The sequence below is a fragment of the Psammomys obesus genome, unplaced genomic scaffold (genome assembly GCF_907164565.1).
Source record: "Psammomys obesus unplaced genomic scaffold, mPsaObe1.curated_primary_1811, whole genome shotgun sequence".
Taxonomy (NCBI): domain Eukaryota; kingdom Metazoa; phylum Chordata; class Mammalia; order Rodentia; family Muridae; genus Psammomys; species Psammomys obesus.
Window position 1 is genome coordinate 21853053 of NW_026596079.1, and position 19609 is coordinate 21872661.

The following is a 19609-nucleotide window of genomic DNA, read 5'->3' on the forward strand; positions in this document are numbered from 1 at the left end:
AAATCTAATTTTGGTTCTAAGTATTGCCACAGGAAGAGGATCACGATGTAATAAGCGTACCATGTTGTGAGCAGGGGTGAAGAGGAAGGCGGGAACCACTGGGGTCCCCTCTAGAGTGGATACTGGAGAAGAATGAGGCAAGCATTGAAGGCAAGCTCAGCATCTGAGGAAGAAGAGGCAGTTACTCTGTTAGCTGTGTAGGACCTTTCTGGACACTGTCTAGATAGTTTTCCTTAGCAGGAACACATTTGAAAGACCGACTTGTTAAAGAACTGAAGTCTCCTAAAACATTCCTTTTAGTTATTTAACTTATTGCCTATTTTTTCACATCTGGGCTGTGAACTATGTGTGCACATTCCACCATAGTCACTAGTTCTTGTCACACTTCTGGCATGGGCTTTAGTTGCTATTCATAATAATATTTTGTTTTATTGATTAATTGACTGATTGATTTTTTTTTTCCCCTCAAGACAGGGTTTCTCTGTGTAGCCCTGGCTGTCTTGTCTTTATAGACCAAACTCGCTTTGAACTCACAGAATCTGCCTTCCTCTGCCTCCCAAATGCTGGAATTAAGGGCATGTGCCACCACATGCAGCTCATAGAAATAATTTTTTTTTATTTAGTACCTTTGAAGAGAAGTCACTGTTTTCTTTTAAGATTATAACGGGTCTATTCTTTGGTCTCTCTTCCACTTGTCCTGAAGGGTACTCTCTGAACATAAAGTGATGCCATGGCTCTCTATTCTTTTTTGTGTGTGTTCTAGTTTTCAAGTTCTCAAGATGAGGAGGAGGTTGATATGGATACTGTTCATGATAGTCAGGCCTTCATTTCCCATCATCTGAACATGCTTGAAAGGCCATCCACTCCAGGTAAGGATAATGTACCACGGTATTGGGGGAGGTGGAGATTGTTACCATATATCTGTTCTAAGGTCTGGTCCTTGATTTTTAAATGAGCAAGTAAAATGAGAAATCAATATAAAATTCTTAGATTGTATCAGTTTAATTTACATTGATAAAATAATAAATTGTAGAAAATACTTTTTAGAGGTTTGGCAAGATGGCACAGTGTGTACAGGCATTGGTTGTACAAACTTAACACTCTAATTCTGTGTCTGGAACCTTCCCTGTAAAGGTGGAAAGAGAGAACTGACCTCATGAAGTTCTTCAACTTCTATCTGAATTATGGCATATGTTCGTGCTTGTGCATGCATGTGCCCACAGAATTAACAAGTACTTCTTTCAGTTTGTTGTATTGTATCGGTTCTCTACATGGGGACTTCCAGGCCAGCCAGAGCTACATAGTGAGGCCCTGTCTCACTCTTCCCCTAAATTTTTTGGATTTATGTAATATTGACTCTTAATAATACGACCGTAGTTATATTTAAAAGAGTTTTTTTTTTTTTTTTTTTTTTTTTAATTAAAGGCAGTGTGTTCCATAATGTTACTTTTTTTGGTCTTTCTGTTCCATGTAATTTGATATTATAGATTTTCATGTAGTTCTTAACTCCTGTATTTTTTTTGTTGATTGTGCCATCTTTGTAATAACTACAAATGATAAATTTATGTCTATTTCATTCTGTTTTGCATGTGTACAAGTATGTATGTATATGTTCGTGTGTGGATACACACGTGTGTACGGAGATCACAACCCTGGACATTCTTCAGTCACTGTCTACCTTTTGTTGAGACACTGAACTTCCAGCGATCTGCGTGTTTCTGCCTCTTCTCTAGCCACTGCTAGAATAACAGCATGTGCCACTGTACCTACTTTTTTTTTTTTTTTCCCCCGGTGGGTTTTGGTGGTCCAAACTGAGGGCCCTATGTCTATGAAGCAAAAAATTGACCCATTTTCTCAGCTTAGATTTATTTTTAAACTTTTTTTTCTATTATGCATTTGACTTTTTTTCTTCTTTTCTCCCCCCTTCAGTACTTTTCCTCTTTTTTTCTGATTCTTTGAAAATCTTAAAATGGCCAGTAGTAGCTTATGCCTTTAATCTTAGCACTCTGGAAGCAGATGTAAGCAGATCTCTGAGTTCAAGGGCAGCCTGGTCTATAGAGAAGTTCCAAGACAACCAGGGCTACACAGAGAAACCTTGTCTTGAAAATACACACACACACACACACACACACACACACACGAAAGAAAATCCTGATCCTAGCCTGTGCTTTTTTTAATGGACTTTATGTACCCTTCATTAATCAGTTTTATGGGCCCTCTGTATCTCTTAATGGATTTTGTTTGGAACCCTACATTATCAGATGTCACAAGAGCTGTATCAGCCTGTTTTCAGCCTGTTTGCTTGATAGAGTGCTGAATGTGTGTTCATGAGATGTGTTTCTTGTAGACAATTGTTGGCTCCCAGTTTTCTAGTCCAGTCATCTAGTCTTCCTTGCTTTTTAAATGTTTTTACATTTTTATACATATGTACAATGTATTGCGATTATGTTCACCCTGTTGCCTTTGGCATCCTTTTCCTCTAAACCTGTTATGTTCTCCACCTAGTACTCCTGTGGCTGGGCCATTAGGTAACAATACCACTCCTCAACAACCATTAAAGTAATTACCACGAGGAGAAATGTGACATTACAGATACCCCTATTCATGATGGGGAGTGTGCAGATGTCTGTACTGTTTTTAATGCTAGGTCTTCTGTATCACAGGCTGCTCTTGAACTTGCTGTGTAGTCAATAGTGAACATCTTATTTTTCTGCCTTTCCTTCCTAAGTCCTGTGATTATAGATGTTCATTACCCTTTTTTAAAAAAATTTTTTCTTTACAATTTATTCATTATATGTTCTGATTGAACCCCCCTCCCTCAACTCCCCCAGTCCCATCCTCCCTCCTCCTTTCCCTATCCCCTTCCCCTAGTCCACTGAAAGGGGGAGTTATCTGCTATTGCCATCTGCCCATAGCTTGTTAAGTCTCATCAGGACTGTCTGGATCCTCTTCCTCTATGGCCTGACAGTGAGTGATCAAAGAATAGTCAACCAAGTTCATGATAGAAGGGAGTCCCTGATCCCCTCAGTCAGAGATCCACATGAAGACTGAGCTGCCAATGAGCCACATCTGAGCAGGGTGTCTAGGTCTTCTCTATGCATGGTCCTCGGTTGGTGCATCAGTCTCTGCAGGAACCCCTGGGTTCAGACCTTTTAGTTTTGTTGGTCTTCTTGTTGGGCTCCTGTCCCCTCCATTTTCCTCTAATCCCACTCCTCTTTTCCTCTGTAAGACTCCCTGTGCTCTGCCCAAAGTTTGACCCGGAGTCTCAGCATCTGCTTTGACCCCCTGTTGGGTGAATCCTTTCAGAGGACCCTTTATAGTAGACTCCCATCCTGTTTCCTCTCCTCTACCACTTCTGGTGTCTATCTGTTTGACATTCTGAGTGAGATGTAAGCCTTTCCCTAGGGTCCTCCTTATGGTTTAGCTTTTTTAGGTCTGTATATGGCTGTCCTATATTATACGGCCAATATCCACTTATTAGTGAGTGTATACCATGCCTATCTTTCTGTTTCTGGGTTACCTCATTCAAGATGATCTTTTCTAGTTCCATCCATTTGCCTGCAAATTTCATGATTTCCTTGTTTTTTTAATAGCTGAGTAGTATTCCATTGTGTAGATGTACCACAATTTCTGTATCCTTTCCTCCGTTGAGGAATAGTTAGGTTGTTTCCAGATTCTGGGTATTACAAATAAAGCTGCTATGAACATAGTTGAGCAAATGTCCTTATTGAATGGTGAGGCATCTTTTGGGTATATGCCCAGGAGTGGTATAGCTGAATCTTGAGGTAGTACTATTCCCAATATTCTGAGAAAGTACCAGATTGAATTCCAAAGTGGTTGTATAAGTTTACACTCCCACCAGCAATGGAGGATGGTTCCCTTTCTCTACATCCTCTCCAGCATGTGTTGTCACTTGCAAATAGACCCATATCTTCACCTTGCATAAAATTGAAGTCCAAGTGGATCAAAGATCTTAATATAAAACCAGACACACTAAATCTGTTGGAAGAAAAAGTGGAGAAGAGCCTTGAACTCATTGGCACAAGAGACAACTTCCTGAACAGAACATCAACAGCTCAGGCTCTAAGATCTGCAATTAATAAATGGGACCTGGTGAAACTGAAAAGCTTCTGTAAAGTAAAGGACACTGTCAGCAGAACAAAACGACAGCCTACAGACTGGGAAAAGATCCTTCACCAACCCTATATCCAATAGAAGACTAATATCCAGAATATATAAAGAACTCAAGAAATTAGACACCAACAAACCAAATATTCCAATTAAAAAAATGGGGTAAAAAGCTAAGCAGAGAATTCTCAACAGAGGAATATGACAGAGAATCACTTAAAGAAATGCTCAACATTCTTAGTCATCCCAGAAATGCAAATCAAAACAACTCTGAGATTTCCATCTTACACCAATCAGAATGGCTAAGATCAAAAACTCAAGTGACAACCATGACTGGTCTTATAGTAGGCTGGGAATTGAACCCAGGGTTTCATATATGCTAAGCAAAGGCTGTCAACTGACCTATGTCATTTTACAGTCCCTTTACAATTTTCAGTGTTCTTTATTTGCTCTCTATGTTTTAAATTTTCACTGTTACATATCATGGAGAGGGTATTCTCCACTCATGTCTAGTTCAGCTTCTTGTATTTGGATGTCTTATTTCTCTATATTTGAGGGATTCTTTAGTATAATTTCATTGAGATTTGATCTTTAGTGTTTAGTCTCAATTCTTCCTTCTAGTCTGTGGATATTCTTCTTAGGTTTTATCTTTTTTAAAAAAAAATTTAGTGTTTTTTTAATTTTTATTTTATGTACATTGATGTTTTTGCCTATATGTATGTCTGTGTTAGGGTGTCAGATCCCCTGTAACTGAGGTTACAGACAGTTGTGAGCGACCATGTGGGCACTGGGAATTGAACCCAGGGCCTCTGGAAGAGCAACCAGTGCTCTTCACCACTGAGCTATCTCTCCAGTTTAAGATTTTTATCTCTTATATGCCATAGTTCTTAGATATTGCAATCATGCTGTTTTGCTTTTTGTTTTTTTCCCCCTCCTTATTTATTAGTATTTGAATTCAGTATTTATTTTCTTTGTAGTGTGTGATTGGTGTGTGTGTGTGTGTGTGCATACCTCACTACACATATGGAAGTTACAGTATAATTTGTAGAAGTCAGTTCTTTCCCTTCTACCATGTGGGTCTCAGGAACTGTAGTCAGGTTTTAGGCTTGGCAACAGAACCTTTTCCTCCATCAACCTAGTCTTCCATCCTTATCCTCATTCTTCTGCTTAGTTGAATCTTTTAGTTAAAAATGTCACTGTAGTTTTTATTTAATTCATTTTTTTCATTTCCTGCATTTTTTCTTAAATCTTAGTTTCCTTCCTGAAATTTTCTTCTACACTGCTGACTTCCTAAATCTATATTACTCAATTCCATTCTGCTTTATCAACTTTCTTCTCTGTGTTGCTGAGTTTCTCCATCTGCTTGTTCATACCATATTCAAGGCCAGTCATCATTTTTGCTTGTTAAAATTTTAGGTATTTCAGTGTCTTGAGTTCAATAGGTGAGGAGGTAGTCTCTTTGGGAGGAATCGTGTTGCCTTGCTTTCCATATTGGGTTTCTGTGTTGCAGTTTATGCCCCTGTTGGTCTGGACACTTCTGATTTTATTATTGATCAGCGTAGTCATGAGAGTTCATGTACTGCCACTCAGAACAGAAAACAAACTGCTGAGCCAGTAACAGCAAACTGTAATGGACACAGTAGCACACATAAGATCAGCTAAAGCCTGCTGACACACCACTAATGTCCTTGGAGAAGAAATGAAAAACTGTTATATTTTACTGTTACCTCCTTTGTACATAAGTTTGGGACTAGAATCAGACCTCTAGACTCTATTATAATTCTGTTTAATGTTTTAGCATTAGAGCATTGTTTTAAATGCATTTGTAATCCCTAAGTAATTTTGGTGTATTCAGTAAGTTTGATAATTGAAATGCTTTTAGAAAATTTTACAAACTGTATGCAAATGCCATATTTATAATAAAATTTAAGAAGTCACTCCTATGGCAGAGTATAGGGTCTGGTTTATGTGTTTGGCAGGTCTTTCAAGTTATTGCCTCTCATGTGTGAATTTTCTCAGATTGAGGCATTAGGACAAAGGATTAAATTACTTGTGATCTTTAGTAGCTTTAACATTGTGTTCTTTTTATGATTAGAGTTTTACTAGCATTGAACTATTTCTGATTTTAAAGCTAACATGTGAAACCTGTCAAGCTTTTTTCTGCTTTAGGAAACAAAGAAATCCATTTTCCCTTTTTGATCTTATAGGGCTTTCTAAATATCGACCATCCAGCTCCAGGTCTTCCTTAATGCCCCAGCAGTCATTAGGCTGTGACATCACACCAACCACAAAACCCCAGTGGAGTATGGAGCTGTCTCGAAAGGGACAAGGTACAACTAGATGTTCATTTATCTGTCTCAAGCAAATCTAAATTCAGAGTTGATTTATTAATTAAAAAATACTGGGAAGATAGAGAACTTAGTTTTCTTATAATATATTGGTTTTAGATTATGTAAATTTAAAGACTTTCAGATTAGTGTTTATCTGTTTCAAAAGTTTGTGTTTGTGGTACAGAAGTAACAACAAACAATGATGAGAAAAAAAAATCATCTTCCATTATGCTGTTGCATACCCATTGTAATAACTTAAATATTTGGTCTTGCCTTGCAGTCAAATGATAACTTCTATACAAACCTTATAATCTGTGTCACTGTACCTTCATATAATCTACTTATATCTCACCTAATGCTCAGGATTGCTGTTTCATTCATGAAAACTTTGTGCTAGACAGAGACAACTTATATTTAAAGTATTCCATACAGGGGGCTAGAGAGATGACTCAGTGGTTAAGAGCACTGTTTGCTCTTGAACTCAAGAGGTCCTGAGTTCAATTCCCAGCAACCACATGGTGGCTCACAGCCATCTATAATGAGATCTGGTATGCTGGTGTACATGAAGATAAAGCACTCTTTATAAAGCCAATCTTGACAACCTGACTTTGATCCCCAGAACCCACATGGTGGAAAGAGAGAATTGAAGTTGTCCTCTGAGCTGTACAAACACACACAAGTGTAGGCTGGCTTGGGAAAGGAAGTTCAGCTGGCTTGTCCTTATTACTTAGTCACCCATTTTGCATAGTCTTCTGCTTACTGTGCTCCTCTGTTGCTAATTAAGCAAAGATTGTAATGAATAGCAATTGCCAGATGCTATGAACTACCAGGAAACAAAGATTAAGTTTTCAAATGTTGAAGGAAAAGGAGTAGGAAAGAAAGCCACACAATTTTCTCTTCTGAAGACTGGGTTTTCCAAAAGTCATTGGTAAACCTTAAATATCTATGGATTTCTGCTTATGTTTCAGTGGGTGGATTTTGCCTGGGTAATGTATACTTTTGTATGATAAAAACAGAAGTGTAATGTTTATTGATTTGAGGAAGGAACTCGGGACCAACTGTGATTAATAGTAGACTTCAGCCAAATACTTTAGTGCTAAGACCATAGTCCGTTGTATGCTGAAAGCTTTTTGTGCGGTGTGTACAATAGATGCACAAAAAAATGACACAGTACATTTCAGAAGGAATCTAATTGGGAGACTGTTTCTTTGGTGCCCACTTCCTTTTTCCTCACTTTTCTCACCTCTCTTGTCCTTTTCTCCTCACTGTGTGTGTGTGTGTTCCTGTTTGCCTGTGTTCTTGTTGTAAACTGTGTGTAGCTAGAGATTGAACTAAAATCTCCTACATGCTAGATGTTTTCTAAACTATATCCCTAACCCCTGTATTCTCTTAACTTTGGTGTGTTATAATTTTGCTAATTTGTTGTACATATTAAAATTTTACTACATATGGAGAGTTTTTACTAGCTTGAAGTTATAGCTTATGCTTTTTCAAACTTCTTAACATTAGTTTGAAAGTGATTCTTTGACCTTCTCCTTACTGATATTAAAGTCAATTCTGCATTTCTGAGAGTCAAGTCAACTGCTGTTCCAAAATGAATTTGCATACATTTGTTTGAATTTTCTTAGTGATGTAGAAATCAACTGTATAGAAAGCAAATTTTTAATATCTTCCTGTACTTACAGTGTGTGGTTTTGTATCATTGTTATAGTATTACTTTGAAAAACAAGTTTTCAGTTTTATTTTTGTAGTTTCTTCCTGGTATTATCCAGTCTCATCGTTTGGGAAGACCAGGGGAAGCTAAATACAGAACTAGAGGTAGAAAATAGGGAAGCCTGGAAAGTAGAGATTAGCTGATAACCATGTTAGGGAGCAAGAATAATAGTTAAATTGAATAATATATTAAGCTTTAATATATTTTTTAAAAATTGTGTTGCAAAGCCGGGCGCCATGGTTCATGCCTGTATGCCCAATACTCAGGGAGGCAGAGGCAGGCGGATCACTAATGAATACAAAGCAAGCCTGGTCTACAAGGCAAGTCCAGGACAGCCAAGGCTACACAGAGAAACTGTGTCTTGAAAAACAAACAAACAAAAATTGTATTTGCGTGGGCATGCGTGTGCTGTAGCTTGTGTGTGGAGGTTTGGAGAAGCTTGGGAGAGTTGATTCTCTCTTTCCATCATGTGGGTTCCAGGATTAAAACACTGGTTGTTAGGCGTGGTGCAAGTAACTTGAACACTAAACCATCCTTCTGGGCCTTAGGTTGTAATTTTTAATGTTTATGTAGAGTTCCTTTATAACTTCCACTAAGTATGTTGGTGCCGTTAGTTCCTTAAGACTATTGAGCAGATGGTGAAAATTCACCAACTTTTAGAATTTAGAAGACCTTTGTTTTACAAAGGGTAGTATTCTAAAGGTATGTGTGTGTGTATGTGTGTTTGTTTTGATTTCCAATATAGCTTTTTTCCTATCACATTTAGACACTGGAAAAGGTACCTTTTCCAAACAGAAGAAAAGCTTTTTTAACAGACTACAAATAAGCAACGGAACTCTCAGTCCACTTCCTTTCTCATTTGTACATTTATTATTTGTGTTTGTGTACATGTGCTTATGTCACAGTGCACACATAAAGGACAGTTTGCAAGAGTCAATACTCTCCTTCCACCAAGTGGGTTCTGGGATCACAATCAGGTTGTCAGGGTTGGTGGGAAGCATCTTCAACTTTGAGTTGAAGTCATTTTGCTGACTCCAAGGAGTACAAATGTCACTCTTAGCTGGTGTAACAGTATTTTTGTAGGAGCATCAGTCACAGATCATCTTTTGGGATATCAGAAATTCAGTGTTGGTCTAAACCAAGAAATACCAAATAAGTTGGTCGAAAAGGGGAGATCCTCTTTTTTGCTTCCCATCAGAGCTAGGGAAAGGAGAGGTGTGAGAGTGGTTCCCTTCATTACCTTCCCTTTCCCCTTTCCTGAGGTAATAGACAGGAATAGACAGGAAGGGCTGTGTGGTTCCATGAGTGACAGGTTTGAGCATTGTAGAACCTCTCCCTCCCAACTCTGAGCCCCTTCTCCACCACAAGGTTGGAGGCAACAGGACTGTCTTCCAAGTTTATTTAGTGATGGCAGGGGTGAAGACAGAGGGGAGGGAGTGGCAGTGGAACGGATGGAGTTCCCTAGTGGTTTCCCTAGTGGCAGTCCTACAGCTGCCTCAACTCAGGCTGCTGGATTATGTAATGCCTTCTTGCATAATTCAGAAAACACAGTTCTGTACTTGAAAATCTTACTTTGAAATTAAAACAGTTTGTTTTAAGAAGCTTGGATGTTTTTCCCTAGAGATCTTTCTTTTGGAACTCAAGATGAAAAACAGACTGACTTTCCTTTTTTAATCTTTAAATTACAATGATATGTTTTAACATCTTATTTTTAAATTTAATCTAAAGAAACAAAAAACAGAATGCATGTCTTTTATAACAAACTACAGGCTTTGTCTTAAATATGAACATACACCCACCTAATGTAAATGAAGTCAATAAAATTAGCAGATTATTCAGTTTCTTAAGAATTCTTATCAGATGGACTTTAGGGCTTTCAAGTTAGGCTTCTGTTAAGTACATTTTTTTGTTTGTTTAACATCCGTTAAGCTGACTACAGCTTGTTTGTTTATTTGTTTAAGTTTGGTCTTAGGGAAGATGTTACATTGGGCAGAACAATTCAGAATATCTTTTGTATAACACAAATAAACAAATGACACTATTTTGAATTAGTGTATCTCCTTCCTCTACTATATCTGCTATCTAAAATAGGAAAGGTGTTTCAAGTCACTGAAGGGTCTTTGTCAGCTCAAAAGTGACTGCTGTCCATCCATGCTGCACCATGTCCTTTTTTTTTTTAATTTTTAGAATGCATTTGTTTCCATCAGTGCCACGGAGAGTCCACACTGCAGTTCTCTTGTCATTACCTTTTTACATTACATTCTAGCTATATCTTTTCTTCCTCTACCCCTGCGATGGATTGGTTAGATTTTTTTTTTCCTGTTTTGGTTTTTCAAAACTTTCTTTTTTTTTTTTTTAAGCATTTTGTGTGTGTGTGTGTGTGTGTGTGTGTGTGTGTGTGTGTGTGTGTGTAGACTTGGCTGTCTGGACTCACTTTCTAGACCAGACTGGCCTCAAACTCACAGAAGGAAATCATATTTTTATCTGTAGTTTTCAGATGTATATTTTACTGTTTATATGTGATAAAGTTAACATAATAGAGTTCCTTTTAATTTCTGTGAAACTGCGGTCCTGTCTAGACACATCGTTGGATTCAGGCTTGTCAGTGGTGTACGTCTCCATTTAGAAGAACCCCATATCTGCTAGACTCTTTCGTGAGGTTAACTATTGTCGATGCTCAAGGTCCAGATGCATTAATTCATTGAGGATTACAAAGTAATGTTCTTATTAATCTTTTCATTTTTATTTATAAGATGTATTATTTTTATAAAGCTAAATTCCTCTTTATTATCGCTCATTAGTATGAGCCATATAGGAAAGTCTAGATATATACCTAATTCTCTCTGAGCATTTAATAATTTTCAAAACAATGAGTACTTTGACCAGCATTCTTTAATGGTGATCAGTTTCAGTTCATAGCATTTATTATTCAGAATTAGCTTTGAAATTTCTGATCTTTAGACATCTTTAAAGGTTGACTCCTGAGTCTGTTAGACAAGACTAAGTTCCTTGTTGTTGTATCAAATGCATCAGGATCATTCTATACCTGTTTGGAATCAAACTGGACTCAGTGCTTTGTCACAGGAGCCTGTAGATTTGGTCACCCAGATTCTTAAAGCTAGTTAACTTCCTGTGTTGTCATAGAAGTCAAGCAAAATTCAAGATTTATACTCAGAGTATCCTATTGTGAGCTATGAGGCCTGCAGGTAAAGATGAATTCAGCTTTGAAGTGGTTGTAGGTAGTCCCTGGAAAAGAGTAAACCCACAAGCATCTATTTGGCCTTTGCCTCCGCTGGAAGCACAACTTCCAGAATCACCGCAGACTTTTCTGAAACCGGAGCAGCTTGGCCAGTGTTTAGAGTGATGACGAAACTGCAGTGCAGGACCTGGGGCTCTAGAAATGCAGAGTTAGCTTTAGGCAGTTGCCAAACAGAGTGATGGAGGACAGCAGGCAATGAGCTGGGAGCTCGGGTGTTTATATGGCTTTAACAGTGTTCCTTTTCCCTGTTACCTGTCTCTGCTTTGTGAGATATGAGTGGTTTTCTGTACTTCTAGCATGAGGAGCATACTTAATTCATTTAAGATTGAAGTTAAGATCATATACATTTTTGTGACACAGTTTTCTTGGTCAACAAGTTACTATAACTGAAGGAAGCATTTGAGGTGATTGAGTCAATTTTTAGATGAGATCCAGTACATACTAAAGGCTAACTGTGTGATCTGTAACACGGTCTCCCAAGTTTCAGTTCCTATCCTTTACTGACATGACTCTTGTCTTTAGGAACATTTCCTTTCATAGGCTTTCCACTTTTCTAGTCCTTTATTGTATGTACTGAATCTTCCAGCAGAGTTTTCTTTACCTATATATTCCCAGCAATCATTGAAGGAAATAAAGGAACATTTAATTTTCAGTAAGATACCATTATCAACAACTACTGTAGCATGTTTGTATATTGACAATTTTCCAAGTGCCTCAATAAAGTACTGCCCTCTTCCATAATAGTTTAGAGTAGAGCAGTATTTTAAGGAGTTATATTTTCATTGGCCAATGTAGATTTAGAATATAGTATACAGGTAGTCATTGTTTGATCATAATACTTACAAAATATTAATGTTCAGCGAATGGTTTGCTAATGTACTAGCATATGTTATAATTTCTTATAGGCCAGATGGACCTAAAATAGTTGCCTTCTGGCCAAGATGCTGGCAGTTCTATTGAGCTAGTTAGCTGTCGTATTTGTATAGTCCATGAGTCTGTCATCAGCTTGTTCTGAGGGTAGCTGTACTTCCTTGCTATCAACAGAAACTCATTTGGTGTTTTAATCTTGAAGGTAAAGAGCAGCCTTTGGAGATGAGTGTGCATCCCATGGTAGCGGCTCCACTCTCCGTGTTTGCTAAGGAGTCTATGTCCTCCAGACACAGCGAGCACCATCACCACCATCACCACGAGCACAAGAAAAAGAAGAAAAAGCACAAGCACAAACACAAGCACAAGCACAAACACGACAGCAAGGACAAGGACAAGGAGCCCTTTGCCTTTTCCAGCCCTGCCAGTGGCAGGTCTGTGCGCTCCCCTTCACTCTCTGACTGAGAGTCCCACACAGGAGGAGGGCCTGAAGTCTGGTCCTCTATGGAGAAAGATGCAAGTGAGGAACATGGAGAAACCAGAGCATGCTCCATTTCTGCATTCGATTTCTGTTACTTCAATAACTGGGATCTAAATAGGAATGTGTGTTTTGGTTCTAGATGAACTGTTCCATCCCTCTGTTCTTCTGAAAACACAGAGTGACTTTTTTTTTTTTTTTTTTTTTTTTTTTTTTAAATAAAAGCCTTCATGTCCACTGCAGGCCCATTCACATGCTGGTCTCTTGTGGACTGCCCAAGTCAGGTATGCTTGAAAGCCTTTGATGGATGTCATGGGCCAGAAGGACATTCAACAGAAGCAACTGCCAGATCTGGAGTACCCAGCATTTCCATGAAATGCTGAATAACACCACTTAGAAATGCTGGAGAGAGAGGCTTTTCTGTAGGACTCATCCCTCTCGACTGCTTTTGTGTTAGCCATAGAAACTAAGCACTGTCATTTATGAGCAGAGAATCTTATATTTCCTTTTACCCTAAAGTACAAAAAGTTTTGAAAGAAATTATTTTTAAAAAATTTAAAGTAACTATCTTTTGATAGTACATTTGGTGATTGTGATGTTGCAGTGTAGCAGAACAGTCAGACCCACCATTAGTCTCAAATCAAGATGTTTAAATTACATTTTGTTTTGTCTTCTATTAAGTCCAAGTGAATGTGTTCATATGTAAAGTATGTTTTGCTGAATGTAGACAGTTTACACACATAACACGTACTCTTTCTAAAATCACTTTCTATATAAACCAAGCACGGTGGAGCATGCCTGTTGTCCCAGCACTTAGGAGATTAAAGGCAAGAAGATCATTCAGAACAGCCTGAGATATGGAAAAATTGGTATCAAAAAAGCAAGATAATAAGGTCACTCTATATAACAGACACGATGCTTTGAAAAGCTATGTTTATTTGTTGTTTACTAGCTTGAACATAGAGAATGTGGCCAACATTGGAGCACACCAGCAGCAGCTTAAGATACGTGTGCAGTGCTTTGGAATCATATGTTAACAGTTTGTATGGTTGTGTGGTTTGTTTGTTTTGTTTTTGTTTTCTGTGTTTATCAGGTTCTATGTTAAAAAATGGTTTCATATCTATTCAGTTTTTATCATTTCCCTTGTCACTAAACGTTTGACTAAATTCTTGATCTCAGATATGTTTCAAAAGGGATCCAATAATGCTGGACTTTTAAATATACTTTATTTGTATTTAACTTGTTTAATAAATAACTTTTTAAGTTGAACGTTCTGACTTTGTGTCACTTTATCATTTTTTTTTTTTTACCTTCCTGAGCATGTGTATATAATGCCAGTTCACATTTGCAAAGAGCTTTGATATGAGTGGGATGTGAACTGTCCCTGTAGCAGGGTAATTTCAGTCAATGGAGATGAGGGTAAGGTCTCTGCAGAAGAAACATTATCTTCACAGTGAGGTTGTGTGCAGGAATTAGAAAAGAGCGAACTTGACCTGGACTGTGAGTATGATGGAAGTGTGGTCAGGTGGCATTTGTTTGTGTTGGTATCTCACAATGCAGTTCTGTCTCCCTTGGAACTCACTTTGTAGACCAGGCTAGGCTTGAACTCAGAGATCATCTGTGCCTGCTAAACATTGGAATTAAAGGCGTATATCACCACATTAAGGCCTGTGATCAGCTGTTAAACGGCCTACATGACACTTACTGATACAAACTAATTTGAATGTTGACCAACTCCAATTAGTTTTGAAAAATGGAAATTTTTTACATTTTGGTGTGCAGTAGCATGGTATATAGAACTTGGAACTTTGGTATTGCAAAGGAATTATTTGTCATGGGCTGAAGAGAATCAAAGTAGCCCGCTGCTTTCTAACAGCCCTCCTGTATACCAGGTACAGTACTAGGACTGGGGTTTATCTGTGTAACTCTAAGCCAGATTCTCAGGAGGGTCACGCACTTCTTGGGAAAGAACATTTTTATGGTAGATTCCAAATTCTGCTGCTGTTTCAAAGCAGACAACAACAAAAAATATTTCTGGAAATGAACATTATTAATCATATTTGGTCAATCGCAACTTTAGTGTGTCTCAGTCTCCTTTCCCGGAGGCATTTTTAACAGCATTTTGCTCTTTGGAGCGCATCATACATTCTCATACGTATATACACACAGTAGTGTTTTTAAACTCATGATAGCAGATGATACACACTTGCAGAAGTTGTTTATTTTTATATTTATTTGATGGCTTCAAAACTTTTATGTTATTGTAAGAAGGTTTATAATTCTGTGATTCTAGAAGACTTGTCTTTTTGTGTAAAATAATGTTTAAATATTTTTTGACTTTTATCTAGACAGGGTTCACCTTGAACTTATTTTGATGAAAGGTGGAGAGAGATCCAGTTTTTCTTTGCTTCCAGGATGCTACTCAACAAGCACTGTGTATTCCAGACTACATCCCTTTGGATTTCCAATGCTGCATGCTAAATTTCTTTATAGATTCTGGTCTGTTTTTCGACTTTGTGGATCTGTCTGTCTGTTTCGACATGCTTGAAGCTGATCTTTTACTACTTTTCAGAGTTAGCACATAGGTTATTTTTCTTTTTAGCTTGTGACTTACATATGTAAAATTAGTTCATTATAGTTTATACTCCTTAGCTTTAACAGATACGTAGATGACATTCCTTTATCACAGCTCTACCACACTCAAAATGCCCTTCACCCCAAATTAGCACTGACTAATATCTTTCTATCCCTATAACTTTTCCTTTTAATAAACCACTACTGATTACTTTTCTATCCCTATAATTTTACCTCTTAGGTGTCAAATAGTTCTTTTAGGCAGTCTCACTGTAGCAGTGGTTCTCAACCTTCCAATTCTGCAACCCTTTAGTTCCTCATGTTGGGGTGACCCCAACCATACAATTATTTCATTGCTACTTCATAACTATTTTTTTCTGCTGCTCTGAACCATTATGTAAATATCTGTGTTTTCCTGTGGTCTTTGGTGACCCAAAGAGGTCATGATACATGGCTTGAGAACTGCTACACCAGCCTTGACCAGCCCAGCAGTCCCGTAGATCTGCCTCCCCTGTGTAGCCTCTCCTCAAAATTGTTTTTCTGGCTGATGTTCATTGCTGATTTACAATATCTTAATATGGTTATTCTTATTAGGGATGGTGCTATTACTATTAATACAGTTATTTCTTTTGGAATTCATGATAGGCTAATTTATCATTTACAGCCCTACTGTGATTGTGCATTCCTGTAACCCAGTGCTTAGGAAGTAGGGCAGAAGATGAGAGCTCAAGGATGGTCTTGGCTGAAGAATGAGTTTAAGAACATTTAGACTACAAAACAGAAGAGATTTTAATGAAACTCATTTATATTCTACAAATCATCTTTTTCATTGTGTGATTATTCTTTACGCTAATTTGTGCCTGGCTACTGTACTGATTGCTCGTTTGTAACATTCAAAGGCATTATTCTACAAATAATGGTAATTTATGCTTTTTATGCGTGCAATTTTTTATTTTCTCCTTTTGTGTGACTTCTTTTCCTTGTTGAATGAGAGCAGCCAGGCTGGGCATCCATCCACTCAGTTGTGTGTGTGCCATTTACCTTCTCCGTACTTGAAAGCCCTTCCTTGTATGTTGTGGATTGGAATTTCACATTTTTCTTTGTTTCTGGGAAATTGACATTTACAGTTTTGTTTCTTATTCTTACTTGGATGGTTCTAAGAGCAGAAAGGCTAGTTACTGCCATCAAAATCTCACAGACTACTTAAAAGGGCATTTTTAATCCAAATGCACCATAATCCTTGGGGGAAAACCTAGGCAGCTATTTGTCTCCCATTGCCTTCTGCTTATCTCTTCCATCTTCAGTTTGTATTGTCAGTCAGTGAAATTCCTTCAGATCAAATGTACACTCATACAGAATTTTTTTTTTCAAGAGTTCTCAACTGCTGGCACTGTCAACTATTAGTGTAGCCTAGTTTTAGTGACTTGCTTCCAAAGAATAAAATATGGAAAAGGAAAAAATAGTAACTTTACCAGACAGAATGCTGGCAGATACCATCCCATCCACGGTAAACAGCAGTGCCTTTCAAGGGGCTGGAGAAATGGCTCAGAGGACCTGGGTTCAGTGCATGGTAGCTCACACCTGCTGCAACTCCAGTTCTGGCCTCCTTAGGCACTGCATTCATATGGCACACATACATTTATACAGGCAAAACACTCCACACGTAAAAGAAAACTATAAATCTTTAGAAAAAAAAATTAAGTGTCTTCCATAATGTGATGGTAGAGAAAGGCACTTTCTGTCTGAGCATGAGAACTCACGTTCTCAGTCTGTCATCTAATCATGAGGAAAACAGAAACCTAAGTAGATTCAGGTTAATCCGAAAAGCTGTTACAGTTGTAGGAAATGAGTGAGGCAGGGAGAATGATGGTGTTAAGGGAGGAAATTGAGATAATAGCAGAGTAAGAACAATGCAGTGTTTCTGGTGTTGATCTTGCTAGAGGAAAAGGGCTTAAGTTAAAATTCAAGTATGGTCAAGGATTTCTTTGATGTACCAGTGTTGCTGCTATGGTCCCAGTGTTAGTGTCTCCTGAAATTTTGCATATTTAAACCTGCTTCTTCCCAGATGATAACATTTTTAAAAGATAACAACTTTGGGATGTGATTAGGGCAGGAGAGTTGAATCTCCATGGGTTAGCCTTTTCTAAGGGACCCCAGGAAGAAGCTAGCTTGGAGGAACAGGAAAAGGACCCACCCATTTGCCAGGAAGTAGGCCCTTGTCAGACACAAAACCTGCCTTGCACCTTGGTCTTGAATCCCCCAGTCTCCACAATGGGAAATAATTTAGTTTCGTTGTTGTTTATAAGTTACCCGACTCATTGTATTTGCTGTAGGTACCTGTGTGGACTAAAGCATTTTTTATTTCTTAGATTCAAATAAACAGCTCAGTCTCCAAGTGGGTACCCTAGTAAGGGGAACAGGGGCTATCTCTGACATAAACTCAGTGGCTGGCTCTTTGATCACCAATTTCTGAGGAGGGGGCAGGGCAGCCTTGCCTGGCCACAGAGGAAGATAATACAGCCCTTCCTTATGAGTCCTGATAGGCTAGGGTCAGATGGAAGGGAAGGAGGATCTACCACCAGTGACTGGGGGAGGGGCAGGAGAGAAGAAGAGGGAGAAAGGGCAGGATTGGGAGAGGACAAGGGACGGAGCTACAGCTGGTATACAAAATGAATAAATTGTAATAAATTAAAAAAAGAAAAGTGTACTGTTGAAATGTAAGATCTAACAATAGGGGAAACTAGAGAAAAGCTATATAGAAATTCTTGTTAGGAAGTATATGTTTGTGTGTGTGTGTGTGTGTGTGTGTGTGTGTGTGTGCGTGTAAAGGACCTTTAGCCACAGAGCCATCTTTCTAGTGCAGTTATTTACTGCTTGAGGTGACAACGATTTATATTTCTCACCTCAGGGCCTTGTGGAAAATATTTACAGAAATAAAATACTTGAAGAGTCTATGGTTAGTTTTTGTCAACTGTGGTTAGTTTTGACAGAAAGTTGAGCCCCTGGAAAGAGGAAACATCGAGAAAATGCCTTCATTAGATTGGTCTATGGGCAAGGCTGTGGGGCATTTTTTTGATTGATGTGGGAGGGCCTAGCCTGTTGTAGACAATGCTACCCCCCGGTTATATAAAAAAAGGAGGCTGAACAAACAGTAGAAAGCAAGACAGTATGGAGTGTTCTTCCATTGGTATTCTTCCATGGTCTTCAGTTCCTGCCTCTAGGTTCCTGTTTGAGTTCCTGCTCTGACTTCCCTTGAAGGTAGACTCTAAATTGTAATTGGAAGTAAGCCTTTCCTCTCCAAGCTGTCTTTGGTCAGAATGTTTACCGTAGCAGCAGAAACCTAAATAGAGCAAAGAGTAAATGATTCTGAAAACTTTGTATTGTGGTCCAGTGAGATGGCTCAGCAGAGGGGGTCAGTGAACATGTGTGCTTGTAAGTTCAGGGACTTTGGCCAGTGAGGGTACGTGATAAGATCAGAGTCTGAAGTTGACCTGTCTTCCTCTATTGCTTTTCACCTTCCTTTTTAAAAACAGGACCTCTCACTGAACATGGTGCTTGAACTGGCTGCTCAGGGAGACCCAAGACCTGCCTGTCTCCTCCACCACCAACAGTGGTGTTGCAGGTGCCCCCAGCCATGCGTTCTTCTTACATGAGGCCTGGGGACCTGGGCTTGGTTCCTCATCATGGACAGGGAGCACTTTCCCCACTGTGTCGTTTCCCTGCCTCCTCTGTACTCCACATTCCTGCCAGCACTGTATTTGTTCTTTTGATAACAAGACAACCTGAAAGTGTGAAATTTTGTCTTACTGTGATTTTGATTTACATTTCCTTAATGCTTAATGACACTTTTTTTCCATGTATCTCTTGACCATTTATATATATTAAATTGACAAACGACTACGTAGGTCCATCACCTGCTTTGAAATTGGGGTTTTGTTTGTTTGTTTCCTTGCTATCTTTGTTTGAGTTCCTTATATATTTCCTATGAACTGGATGTCCAGTTTAAAAATATCTTCTCCCAGTCCATAGGCTGTGCCTTTGAATTTTCTCTTCTATGAAGAAACATTTCAGTTTTATATAATCCTACTTGTCTTTAGTTTTGAGTTTGTTTTTGCTTTTGTTTCTTGTGCCCTTGTGGTTAAAAATCAAATAATTGCCCACACCAGCATCATATGAATTTGTCTTTTCTGCTTCCTGATACTTTTACTTTCTGATCATCTGTCTAAGTCTTTAATTCATTTGACTTGAGTTGAATTTTA

At 38.4% G+C, this 19609-nt stretch overlaps 1 protein-coding gene across 2 annotated transcripts in view; it reads left to right on the top strand.

The window, feature by feature from the left end:
- Taf2 (TATA-box binding protein associated factor 2) overlaps positions 1–14045 on the top strand; it is a 62135-nt gene extending 48090 nt beyond the window's left edge. Inside the window, exons 24-26 of one of the 2 annotated variants that reach the window (XM_055626570.1) lie at positions 764–869; positions 6336–6458; positions 12504–14045. In XM_055626570.1, coding sequence (XP_055482545.1) covers positions 764–869; positions 6336–6458; positions 12504–12763 — 489 coding nt within the window. In that variant the 3' untranslated portion in view covers positions 12764–14045. The remainder of the gene's footprint in view (positions 1–763; positions 870–6335; positions 6459–12503) is intronic. The other variant, XM_055626571.1, reaches the window with a different exon arrangement.
- The last annotated feature ends 5564 nt before the right edge of the window (positions 14046–19609 follow it).